The 12,442-nt window shown below is 37.5% G+C and overlaps 1 protein-coding gene across 1 annotated transcript in view; it reads right to left on the bottom strand.

Annotated features, from left to right (window-relative positions):
* Nucleotides 1-1,808: 1,808 nt before the first annotated feature.
* SAMD13 (sterile alpha motif domain containing 13) overlaps nucleotides 1,809-12,442 on the bottom strand; it is a 54,074-nt gene continuing 43,440 nt past the window's right edge. The window contains exon 7 of the mRNA XM_055139880.1: nucleotides 1,809-2,941. Coding sequence (XP_054995855.1) covers nucleotides 2,798-2,941 — 144 coding nt within the window. The 3' untranslated portion in view covers nucleotides 1,809-2,797. The remainder of the gene's footprint in view (nucleotides 2,942-12,442) is intronic.

Here is a 12,442-nt window from a genome sequence, read left to right as displayed (position 1 = left end):
GCATGAGTCCAGAGGCCAGCTAAACTAGTTTTGGTACCGGCAACTCCTTGTAGAAATGTCTCCAGACTAAGAACTAAGCCGCGGTCCCATGCTTGCACAGGAGGGGAAAGATTTTTCTCTCTCACCTTTTCCTTGCCGGGAGGGAAGGGCATGGTGACCGCCATATTATGAGAACCACTAATGAGAGATACAAGCTTGCAATGATCCAATTTCTGGAAGAAATTTCCTTGGACTTAGTTGCTAAAATACAGAAATCCAAAACTGCGAGGCTACTATTGTGGCCGCGTGATCTCTTATCTTTTCACAGTAGGTCTGGCTCTAGTGGGGAACTCCTAACAATAATAGTGAGTTTTTGGTTGAAATATTGAATGTAACTGAAGTAAAGAGAAAGTAAAGTGAGATTTATCAGTTACACAGGCCTAGGGGGGAGAGGGGGGATGGAAGGTATACTGGGGGTTTTTTGGTGGTGGAATATGTGCACTGATTTGTTGTTTAAGGTGAAGGGATGGTTGTTTCAGCATTGTATAACTGAGACTTAAGCCTGAAAGCATTGTAATTTTCCACATGGTGATTCAATTAAAAAATAATTAAAAAGTATTAAAGTTTATAGTGTTGATGTACAAAGTTACTGTGTTCCACCACCAATGTGCCCATGACCCTCCCTCTTTGTCCCTATGTCATTTCAAGTATGATTCTCCATTCTCCCATCCCCACTACTTGTTAATTTTTGTCATCTAAAACAGAGAATCTGGCCTAGTTTGAGATTGTCTCTCTGTATACCACAGATGAGTGAGATCACCTGATATTTGTCATTTTCCTTGTGACTTATTTTGCTTAAAATGAACACTGGATTTCTATATTAATTACTGTGCACAGTTTGAATCCTTCATTTCTTATAGCTGCATAGTATTCCATTATACACACACACACACACACATATATATATATATATACATATATATATACCACAATTTCTTTACCCATTTATTATGTTATTGGATACTTGGGTTATTTTGATATCATGGCTATTGCAAGTTGAAGGTTTTGGGTTTTTTTTTTTTGGATGGGGTTTCCCAGGTAATGCTAAGGGGCCTATAGACAACTCCCAGTACTCAGCTAATCCAACTGAATGATCCAATTCTTGGGCCTAACAGTGCAAGGGTCATGAAGGCTACCCTAGTGGTGCTTAGGGTCAAGGTAGATGGTACGTTATACCCAGTGGTGTCCAGGGACATCAAGGTTTCCTTCCTGAGGTGTTTGTGGGACCATGTTGTGAGAGTCACCACACTCAGTAGCAGCCAAATAGTGCAAGCACTAAAGATATTCCATGGGGACAAAATACCACCCCCTTTTTATTTCTCCTCCTCCCCAGTTATTTTTCAGTCCTTTGTTCATTTGGGTCTTATTTTATAAGGGCTTAACTTTCTACGATCTCAAGGAGAGATCATGATATTTTTCTTTTGAGAATTATATATGTCTATTTTATGGGGGTAGGGAGAATGGGGAGATGTGGAAGGAACCCTGATCAGAGTATATAGTTTCTTTTGTTACTACTGTCTCCACATTTAGTTTTTAAATTTCCAAAATCAGAGACACTGTGATTTACATACCATTAATGATAGGGTTTCATACATATAGCATTCCAATGCCACACCCTCCACCTGAGGGCCTGTTTCCCTCCATTGCTGTATTAGGGTTTACCCAACCTCTCATCACTCCTGCTGTGGTAAGGTCAGTTATTAATTCTTAATCCAAACTGATATAACCAAACAGCAAAAGATCAAAGCTATGCAGGGAATAAACTGAAGCAATGCTTTATTGAGACCACAAAGCACCAATTCAACAAGGCATTGAAACACATGAAGGTCAAACAAATGTCTCTTTGAACAGAGATGTAGCAAGCCCACTTTTCCAAGTTCTTGAAATCAAGTATTCAAACCAGAAATCAAACAAAGCATCAGGGTAATTAAAAAAATTACACATCATGAAGGAGTATATGTGTAAAAATATTCTGTACTAGTAACAAGGTTTTTGATCTGTTAACTCTTGGCAAATTTCCTCAGAATCAAATGATTATAAATACAAACCATAAGATGAAGAAATACTTTCTTCAAAAACAAAGATCCAATTTCAAAGTAACTCTATGCAGAAAATACCATTACCGCAAGTAAAAGCTGGCCGAATATGAATGGATATCCCCAATATACAATATCTCTTTTTGAAGCTATAGTTTTGCTCATGAAGGGGTCATGATGCACACTCCTTTCAAACATTGCAGCATATCCCAGTGAAACCTTAATAAGGTCAAGTGGAGGACCCTCTATAAAAAAGGGTGTTGGCAATTCCATCACAATAATACAAGCACCAAGAAGCAAAGGCATTCCAACAACACCCTTTCTTTTTCTCCTCCTCCCCAATAATTCGTTTTCAGGCCTTTTCTTTCTGTAACAGAAAGATGACCATCTCAGTGAATTCTCTTTTAAGGATCTTGGGCAGGCTATCTATGAAGAAAGCACTGACGATTTCAAAGACTTTCTGGGGAGGGGTGATTATGTCAAAGATAATTCTATGTGACAAACTCAGGGAAAAGCATCCTGTCCATACATGGCCCTTGCTCCTGCTAGCTGAATTCAGGTCAAATGACGGATTGCCTAGTCTATCCAATAGGATAACTTTTCATTTGATTGAAATTCTTTACATATACACATGTATGTATCCTATTTACAAAGTTTCAGCACATGAAACTAAATTATATCATTGTGTATATTTTGAGATCTAGGACCCCAATTTGACTGGACTATGAAGAGTTGTTCTTTAAGTGTTTTGTCTGCAGAGGTTTTACATGGTATTCATAGATTTTTAGAGCAGGCCCCAATTTTAACTGAAGTCCTGTCAACACATCATTTCTTGTCATCAGTAGCAGGGATTTTCCATCAATTTCCTGTAATGGAAACAGAGGTTAAAGCCAACATGTGAGTCCAAAAGCTGAAGGATAATAAAGAAGAAAGAGAGTTCAAAGGAAAATGTCATACTGACTTGTCCGCAAGCTAAAAAAAAAAAAAAATCACATTTTCAGTGGTGTCAAAATGGAAAAAAAAATGGAAGACATAATTTTTATCTGTTCTCTTCTACTTTTTGAATTAAATGCAATCTACTTTTTGAATTAAATGCAATCCAAGACTGATTTTGTGTTTAAGATCATCTCACAAATGTTACATCTTAAAAAACTGATGGCAAGCGTGGAGCATGAAGTATATACCCACTTAAGTTGTTGCTTTCCCAAGAAATGAAACATTTCCTTCAAAAAATGTTAGCATATGCAGACTTTTGTGTACTTAATTTCTAAAACAATTCAATAAATCAGGATGGACAGGAAATGCTTTCTTAAGCTCTAGAACAGGAAGTTACTAAAAGATGACATAGTTTTTGCTTACATGCAAAGCCTATGTCCTTTCCATAACCCTCTTCTGTTTTACTTGAAGAATTTACTTGAAGTAGTTTTACTTGAAGAAGAAAGTGACTCCGTCAATGGGATGGGGGTAGTAGACTTTCTGGGACGGTATCATAGTGGCCACATTATGTCACAAAATAACTTATCCTTGATGTACATGTGCTGCTGCAGTGAGCACTCATCCTCTGCCCAAGTGTCTTTCCTGACTTTTGTAGGAGATCCATCCTGCCTGAAAACAAACATCACTATCTTATGCTGAGGATCCCACTGTGCTCCTTCTCAATTGCCACTCAAGATTCCAAATAAGATGGTGAGGTGCAGGGCTCGGTCTAGTACAAGTCCTCACTACCCCTCCCCCCCACATCTTGCTCAGAGACCATTCCCCAAACCATTTGGGTGCACAATCCAGTATACTGGTTATCCTGACGACTCTATGCTGGTGACATCTATTCTGATAAGTACAGACATTTCTTTGGAGGTGAAATAAAAATGACTTCTCAAGAAAGAGATGAGAACCCCCAAACGAATAGCAGTTTAGAACTTCGGAGGTGAATGTCCTGAGAAGAATAAAACTTTAGTTTTGGGGGGCCACACCCAGTGGTGCTCTGGGCTTATTCCTGACTCTGTGCTCTGGGATCATTGCTGGAGGGCTCAGGGAACCATGTGGGGTGCTGGGATCAAACCTGGGTCTGCAATATGCAAGGCAAATACCTAACTACTGTGCTCTCATTCTGTCTCCAAAACTTATTTTTGTTATTGTTAATAGAAGGAAAACACTAAGCTGATTTTTAGGAGACCTGAGTTCAAGAGATGTGCATGGTAAATATATTACCGCATGATTCCACCCACATGTCTGTGTCTACCTTTCCCACTGGTGGACAGACAAGAGGACAGTATCTAGATAAGCTGCATAATATTTTGCTCTCTCCTATGCTATCATCAAAGGGGCATGTGCTTTGACTGCCTCGGTGGAGAGGGTTGGGCAGCACTGGGAGATAGGTTGACCTGTGACCTTAGGTAAGTCTTTTCTCCTTTTTCTCCTTGATTGGTACATATAATGGGTTTCTGGCAGGATTTTACAAGACTGAACTCTTGCAAGTATAAAAAACTCAGCCCACACAACAACTTATGTTTAATTTTTGACAGGATCATAGTCCTCAAGTTACTTGTCAACCACCAACCACCTGTTAACCAGAAAAAGAGGAATTCTAGCTTACATATATCTATGGTGGTATATATGTAGTATTTATTATGTTATATATATGGTATATGTCGTATACATATAAATATGTGTAAATAAAGTATATATTAATCATCTACTAGGAAACGACACATCCAATATTAGTTTGTCAGAGACAGCTATTCATAGTATATATAAAAAAAGCTATTATAAAAGCAGTTGGTTCATAAGGGAAAATCAGAGAAATATTTAAGGACATAGAAATTGAATGTCCAGTACTAAAACTCTTCATTCTGTTTAGGCAGCTGGTAACCCCAAAGAATGCCTGCAAGAAAGAGACTATAGGCCAGCCATTGACCCCTTAGAAGACACGGGAATGGTTCTAAAGGACTTGTGAGGTCAAAGGAACATGGCGAATGGGTTATTTCCAAACTTATGCTCCATTTCACACATAAATATTGACTCACTGGAATGCTTTGTTATTTTAAATTTTTATTTTGAAAGTTTTATTCAGAGACGAGAGAGGAAAAAATTAAAGGGACGGGAGAAAATGCACCTGTTTCTTTTTTAAAAAAATATTTTTTCCTATTCTCCATCTTTCTGAACAAAAAACTTCCATGAGTAACTGGAAGTGAATTTTTTTTAAAAAAAAAACCTACTGGAAAAATTCCTCTCTCACTTCAGCATTTCTGCAAGAGCCAAGTTATGTCTTGTAAAAAATTGCTGAAATTTGGAGTTTACTTACGACAAAAAGGGAAATCCTGTTACATGCTCCAGTCTGATTTTCTCTTTACTCAGTAGCCACCTTACATACAGTTCACCTCAGACAAGGTTTGATTGAATAAATCTCAACCAGGAAATCCTCATTATTTTTATCTTTTGAAATGAATACAACTCATACTTGCAATAAAACTTTTAAGCCATCATTTGAAAAGAAACATCAGCTGAGAACAGGAATAGAATCTTGCTAATGGAAACAAGCAAATCTCAATGTGAATTTGGTTTCTACAACTGACTGTGTGTGGTATTGTGGTGATCCTGGGCAAAGAGTTTCAGTTTCCTCAACTGTAAGTTGGAAACAAACTTCTAAAGCATCTTGATATTTGAAATAATTCATGTAAGGCATCTAGATTAGCACATATAACAAAGTTTTGAGTAACTACAAGTAGATATGTGTAGGCTAAAACATTTTTTATAAAAGGCATGTGTTCTGCTTCCATTCTGAAAGTATGTTCCATATTTGAAAACTACCCTTTGTCAAAAGAAGGCAGGAATATTCCTATCAGTTTTAAAAGTCTTACACATTTAAAAAGTACAAAAACAAACATTTGTCTCATAAAAGTTACACAGAAAAAATGTACTTTATTTTCACTCATCTGTAATATAGAAAACAAGAAAATGATGTTGAGCAATGACAAACCCTTGATTTTGACAAGGGGCATGGCACTGGAAAAAAGGGAGGGACTAAAAGTAACATTAAGGTAGGGCCTGGAGTGATAGTACAGTGGGTAGGGAACTTGCCTCGCACTCGACTGACAGGGGTTCGATCCCCAGCATCCCATGGTACCCCATGAACTTCAAAGAGTAACTCCTGAGTACAGAGACAGGAATAACCCCTGAGCACCACTGAGTGTGGACCAAAAAAAGCAAGGAAAAAAAATAATGTTAAGGACATAGGCATCATCTTTGGCACTTCAGTAGTGATGTGTCCCTATAACGATTAACATCAAAACAATACTGTAAATATATCACCTAAACTATAATCATAATAAAAATCAAGCAATCATTCATCACACAACTCTTCTATAAGATTTTGATGTAAAAGGAATTAAAATTTTATCTGTTGGTGGTACTAGAGTATGGTACTCAAGAGCTTAAGACTGTAAATTCCAAATAGACTATAAGACTAACGCCCAAGAATAGTAGAAATAAGTACCAGGAGGTTGTCTCCATGGCTTGGAGGATGGTCTTTCATTCTGGGTAACTCAGGGAAGGGACCACCAAGTAAAATGTGGTCGGAGGTCATGTGGGGGAAGGGTGATGCGGGCTGAATATAGACTAGAGACTGAACACAATGGCCACTCAACACCTTTATTGCAAACCATCTAATCAGAGAGAGAGAACGAAAGGGAAGACCCTGCCATAGTGACAGTGTGGGGTGGGGGGAGATGGGACTGGGGAGGGTGGGAGGGATGTTGGGTTTACTGGTGGTGGAGAATGGGCACTGGTGAAGGGATGGGTTATCGAACTTTGTATGGGGGAAACATGAGCACAAAAATGTATTAATCTGTAACTGTACCCTGACGTTGACTCACTAATTAAAAATAAATAAATAAAAAAAGGAAAGTGATGGCTGTAGGAACCAGTTGACATGGAAGATGCATGCCCAAAGTAGATAATGGACCAAACATGATGACCTCTCAGTGTCTGTATTGCAAGCTATAATGCCCAAAAGTAGATAGAGAATATGGGGAATATTGTCTCCCTTAGAGGCAGGGGTAGGGTGGGAAAAAGGGGGTATACCTGGAATATTGGTGGTGGGGAATGTGCAATGGTGGAGGGATGGGTGTTTGATCATTGTGAGATTGTAACCCGAACATGAAAGCTTGTAACTATCTCACAGTGATTCAATAAAAGTAAAAAAAAAAAAAAAAAGACTGTAAATTCCAAAGGTACTGTCTTGGAATTTTTGTGTACTGAAAATTCTTAGTGGAAATATCTAATAGCAGACAGATGTTCTAATGCAGATTATTTCCAAAAGTGATAATTCCTCTGAACCCCGTTTCTTTTTTCAGTATAAATAAAGGTGTGACTAGAGCCAGTTAAAGTAACAGAAAAAGTCTCTTGATTTTGCATGTACATCATGATTAAAATAAAAACAAAAAGATAATTCACATCTTGGAATCTTGTTTACATTTATATGCTAAGCATGTGTTAAGTTTCATTGAAACTACTTACAGTGATTCTGTCTTTACATAAAGGTAATTAAAATCCTGTTATGCAATCATATTTAAAATGTTGGCATACTTGAAGTTTCAATAAGTACTCATGCTTTAAAGTAATGATTAGAGATGACAGATTTAAATTTTCCAATGAGGGCATGACCCTAGACCTAAGACTAAATTAGCAAAATCCCTGGATGTTATAGCTCAGTAGAAAAATGCGTTTCAGAACAAGACACTTTTTATTGCTTAGCAATAAAGGGGCCTGGGCCAAGTGATTCTTTCTTTTTCTATATGATGGAACGATGGTAGCACTTCACAGCCCAAAGAAGTACTGAGGTAACACGTGGGAAGTATAATTCTTGATCAACATCAGACTCACCAGTCTCAAGGGAAACTCTCCCTGTGAAAGAACAAAGTGGCAGCACCTTATTGATGATGTGGAGGAATCTGATGAAAAACGTTTTCTCTTTCTACTTTGGTATTCCCTTTTATATTTTCTTGGACATTCTGTGTAACAACTCTCTTGCCACTCACTATTAAGTTACAAGTGGTGATTAGTCTGAAGTTTTTCATCCCACTGCTGACGAAAGGTACTAATGTGGAAGTATTTGGACGTGGCTTGGGTCTCCAAGGTACAAAAGTAGAGAATCCTGTGTCTGATATGGTGGCTAAATCAAAGAAGGAGGAGCGGATTCTCTTGGCATATGCCACTTGGCCCGTGGAACTATTAACATCCAAGAGGGCTTCAGCTTCCGTGACATCTGGCAAGTCACAGTGTGACTTCTCATACTCTGCGAACACTTTCTCGTTCGAGTGTTTTCTGTCTTCTCCATTTTCCCTTCTGCGGCGGCTCCTTCTGGACATATCATAGTCATTGCGTTTCTGAATATCAGACAAGACCTCATAGGCCTTTTCTATTTTTTTTAACTTCTCTTCAGCTGACTTCCTATTATTTTGTTTCTTTTCTCTGTGTACCTGATGAGCCAACCAGGAATAAGCATTCTGAATGTCCGTGAAGGATGCATCTGGAGGCACTCCGAGTACTTTGTAATAATTCACCATTTTGAAGATATGGCCTTTCCTTACCAGCCCACAGAGATTTTATTTTTTGAGAATTTTCCATGTAGCTTTGGAGAGAAAGATGATAAATTACTCAAGCCTATACCAAGCCCCACTGAATCTTATGACATGGCTCCTTGAACCAAAGCTCCTCTCTGGGAGAAATTCTCCTTTGCTGTAAGATGCCTGTCTCACCCTGCCCTCCTCAGCTCACTGTGGGCAGAGTGACTATGAGCTCAACGCTCATCAGCCAATGACTGTCAGCTCAGGCTAAGCTAGTCTTGCCGGCCCATTGGTGAAAAATACGGGGACAGATAAACATGTGGTTAGAGAGCCCTGGTAAAGAGAGTATAATCAGACCACTATCTCATACCACATGCAAAAAGGGAGTCAAAATTGATTAGAGAGTTTAACATAAAACTGAAAACCATAAAATAGAGAAGAAAACATTACAGAATATCAACTTCAATGATGTTTTTGGCAACTAGACTCCAATGGCAAAAAATGGTAATAATTAGGATTCCATAACACTAATAAGCTTCTGTCTAGTAAATTAAATTACTATTAAAAAGAAAAAAAATTATTGAATAGGAAAAAAATTCACGTCATACATTTGACAAGGGGTTAAGTAGTAATCCATTGTGTAAGTTTACCATCTTTTGTTGGATATTGGGTTGCTTCAGAATCCTGGCTTTTATACTTCATACTGCAATGAACACAAATATGTATATATCTCTTGAACCAAATCAAGTTTTGTGTGTGTTTGTGTGTGTGTGTGTGTGTGTGTTTTGGTGTAGATACCAAGAAATGGATTAATGAGTCAACTGGAAGTTCTATTCTTATTTTTATAGTGGTTGCCATATTATTTTCCATAGAAGCCAAACCTGAAGACATTTCACCTGAATAAGAAATGGAAGTTGCTTTTTCACCACACATTTATCAGCTCAGTGAAACGTTTCAATAATTACTTTTTTTTATTTTTATTTTTGTTTTGCTCCTTAATTAGCTTTTACTACAGTTTTCTGTGGTGGCCATTCTTAAACCCTCAGTTTTCTATTCTAGAGCCTTACCAAATCTCTATTCATTTCTATCCACTCTAAGCAACGGTGTTTGGAATGGAAGCTGTCAGAAACTCCTTTAACACCCCTAAGGACAAGGGCAATCAGTTATATTTGTACACATCTTCACCCATGTTTACAGCTTAAAAGAAGTTATGTCTATATGTCTTAGAACTAATCCCTTCACATTAATTTGAAAAAAAAAACAGTTGAATATTTAAGTTTTTCACTATTATATTGGCTGGCAGTACACTTTAAAATTTAATTGTGATCCATGCATACACCACAAAAAATATACCATTTAAAACTTTTCTGTGTTCAATTTAGTGGTATTAATTATATTCACAACATTGTGTAGTCATTAACACTATCTGTATTTAAAATCACCCATGATCCCATTACAAAATTCTGTATCCTTTAAACAGTAGTTTTCCACTTAGCCCCTTATAACCTTCTGATCTACCTAGTGTCTCCATGAATTTTTCTATTTTAGATATTTCATGAAATATATAAATTGAATCAAATAATATTTGTCTGGCTTATTTCATTTACCACAATATTTTCAAACATTATATATGTACATATAGCAAAAATTTATTACTTTTTACAGCTGAATAATATTCCATTACATTTATAGACCACATTTTGTTTATTACATTTGTCTCCCCATGGACAGCTTCATTTTTGGGATATTGTGTAGAAGACTGCAATAAATATCAGTGTACAATTATCTGTATAAGTCCCTCTTTTCAATTCTGTCTCTTATTTTCATCCCCAAATATTACACGAGTCTTCCCACCTTCTTGCTCTGTGTCTTTCAAACCAATCTACACAGTGACAATTAGATTAATATTTCAGAATACAAGTCTTATTTCAGTAATAGTTTTGAAAAACATATTTGAGACTTTTTGATTACTCGACTTCAATGAAAACTTCAAGGTTTTTTTCCTGCCTTATCAGTTCTGCTCTTCAATTCTCTTGACTACTTTCTTATTGTTACCACTTCCCATTTGCTTCTTTTTCTTTCATCTCAAATTTTTGTGAACTGAAAGACATATTAATAAAATTTCAAATTGCTACTTCTCCTATATATAAAACTATATTTTAGGCATACTAAAAGTTTTCATTTGTTGGGGCTGGAGCTATAGTACAACGGGTAAGGCTTTTGCCTTGCATATGGCCGACCCAGATTCAATCCCTAGCATCCCATATGGTCCCCTGACCACCACCAGGAGTAATTCCTGAGTGCAGAGCCAGAATTAATCCCTGTTCATTGCCAGGTGTGACCCAAAAACAGAAAAAAAAGTTTTCATTTGTTAAGTTTATATCAGGTTTCAAAGTCACTGAATCTTTTCTGTTAAGAATAAAAGATTATTTTTTCTATTTGTAGAATTTTAATTCACTTAATTGAGTGGGATTTGCCATAATGATAAATTAAGCTTAAGGGTTTTTTTAATTAATGTTTTTAGGGGGCACATTCAGCGGTGTTCAGGGCTTACGCGTGACTCTGTACTCAGGGGTCATTTATTGGCAGGGATTGGGGCACCATATGGGAAGCCAGGGATTGAACTTGCATTGGCTACATGCAAGTGCCCTGCCCACTGTACTATCACTCTGGCCCTTGAAGCTTAAGCTTTACCATTCATTTTGTATATAAAATTCTAAAATATTTTGCCAATAAGTGTTTTCAGAATTGCACAAGAATTATAGAAAATTTGACTATCACAGGTCACATCAGAAATATAAATCTAAAATCACTGTAGTTGAGACCCAAGTCACCCATAACTTAGGATATTTATGCTCAGGATGACCCCGATGAGCCTCCCCACTGCACTTTTCCATTAAGGAAGTCAACACCACTAGGGAAAAGGCAGCAATAAAAAACATTGTTTTAAAAAACATACTTATTAATTCAGACCTCTCTGAGAGCCCGGCAAGCTACCAAGAGTATCCCGCCCGCACAGCAGAGCCTGGCAAGCTACCTGTGGTGTATTTGATATGCTGAATACAGTAACAATAACGGGTCTCATTCCCCTGACCTTGAAAGAGCCTTCACTACGGCATCGTTGGGAAGGACAAGTAAGGAGAGGCTGCTAAAATCTCAGGGCTGGAACTAATGGAGACGTTACTGGTGCCCGCTCGAGCAAATCAATGAACAATGGGATGACAGTGATACAGTGATTAATTCAGAAGCCCCAGAAGCATAAAAAAGTTAAGCAATAAGATGTTTGAAGAAAAAAATACATTTCAAATAAATGACAAACAACTTGGGCATTTTGGAGTAAACTGCTCCAAAATGTTCTTATTCATGTTGTTTGGAGGATGGAGGGAGTTAATTGAGTAAAATTATTTTGTCAGCATGAGTTGTATGTTATTTTGTCACAGTACTCTGAGGAAAAAAATTATCTCAGAGATTATGCATTGTTCTAGAAACAAAAAAATCACTGCTGTCACGTAATTATGATGAGGAATCTGAACAATATGAATTATAGAACATGATTGAATCTGGGGCGGGAGAAATAGTATAGTGGGTAGGGTGTTTGCCTTGCATGCAGCTGACCTATATCCAATTCCCATCATCCCATACCTCCCCAGCCCCCTCCCACTCCCACCCGAGCATCACTTGGAGCAATTCCTGATTGCAGAGTCAGGAATAAACCCTGAGCATTACATGGTGTAGCCCCCAGACAAAAACAAACAAAAGGAATATTGATTGAATTTGAAAAGATCTCCATCACCATCTTCATCT

Source organism: Sorex araneus, chromosome 5 (assembly GCF_027595985.1).
Source record: "Sorex araneus isolate mSorAra2 chromosome 5, mSorAra2.pri, whole genome shotgun sequence".
NCBI classification, from domain to species: domain Eukaryota; kingdom Metazoa; phylum Chordata; class Mammalia; order Eulipotyphla; family Soricidae; genus Sorex; species Sorex araneus.
This window is presented reverse-complemented; position numbering and strand designations above follow the sequence as displayed.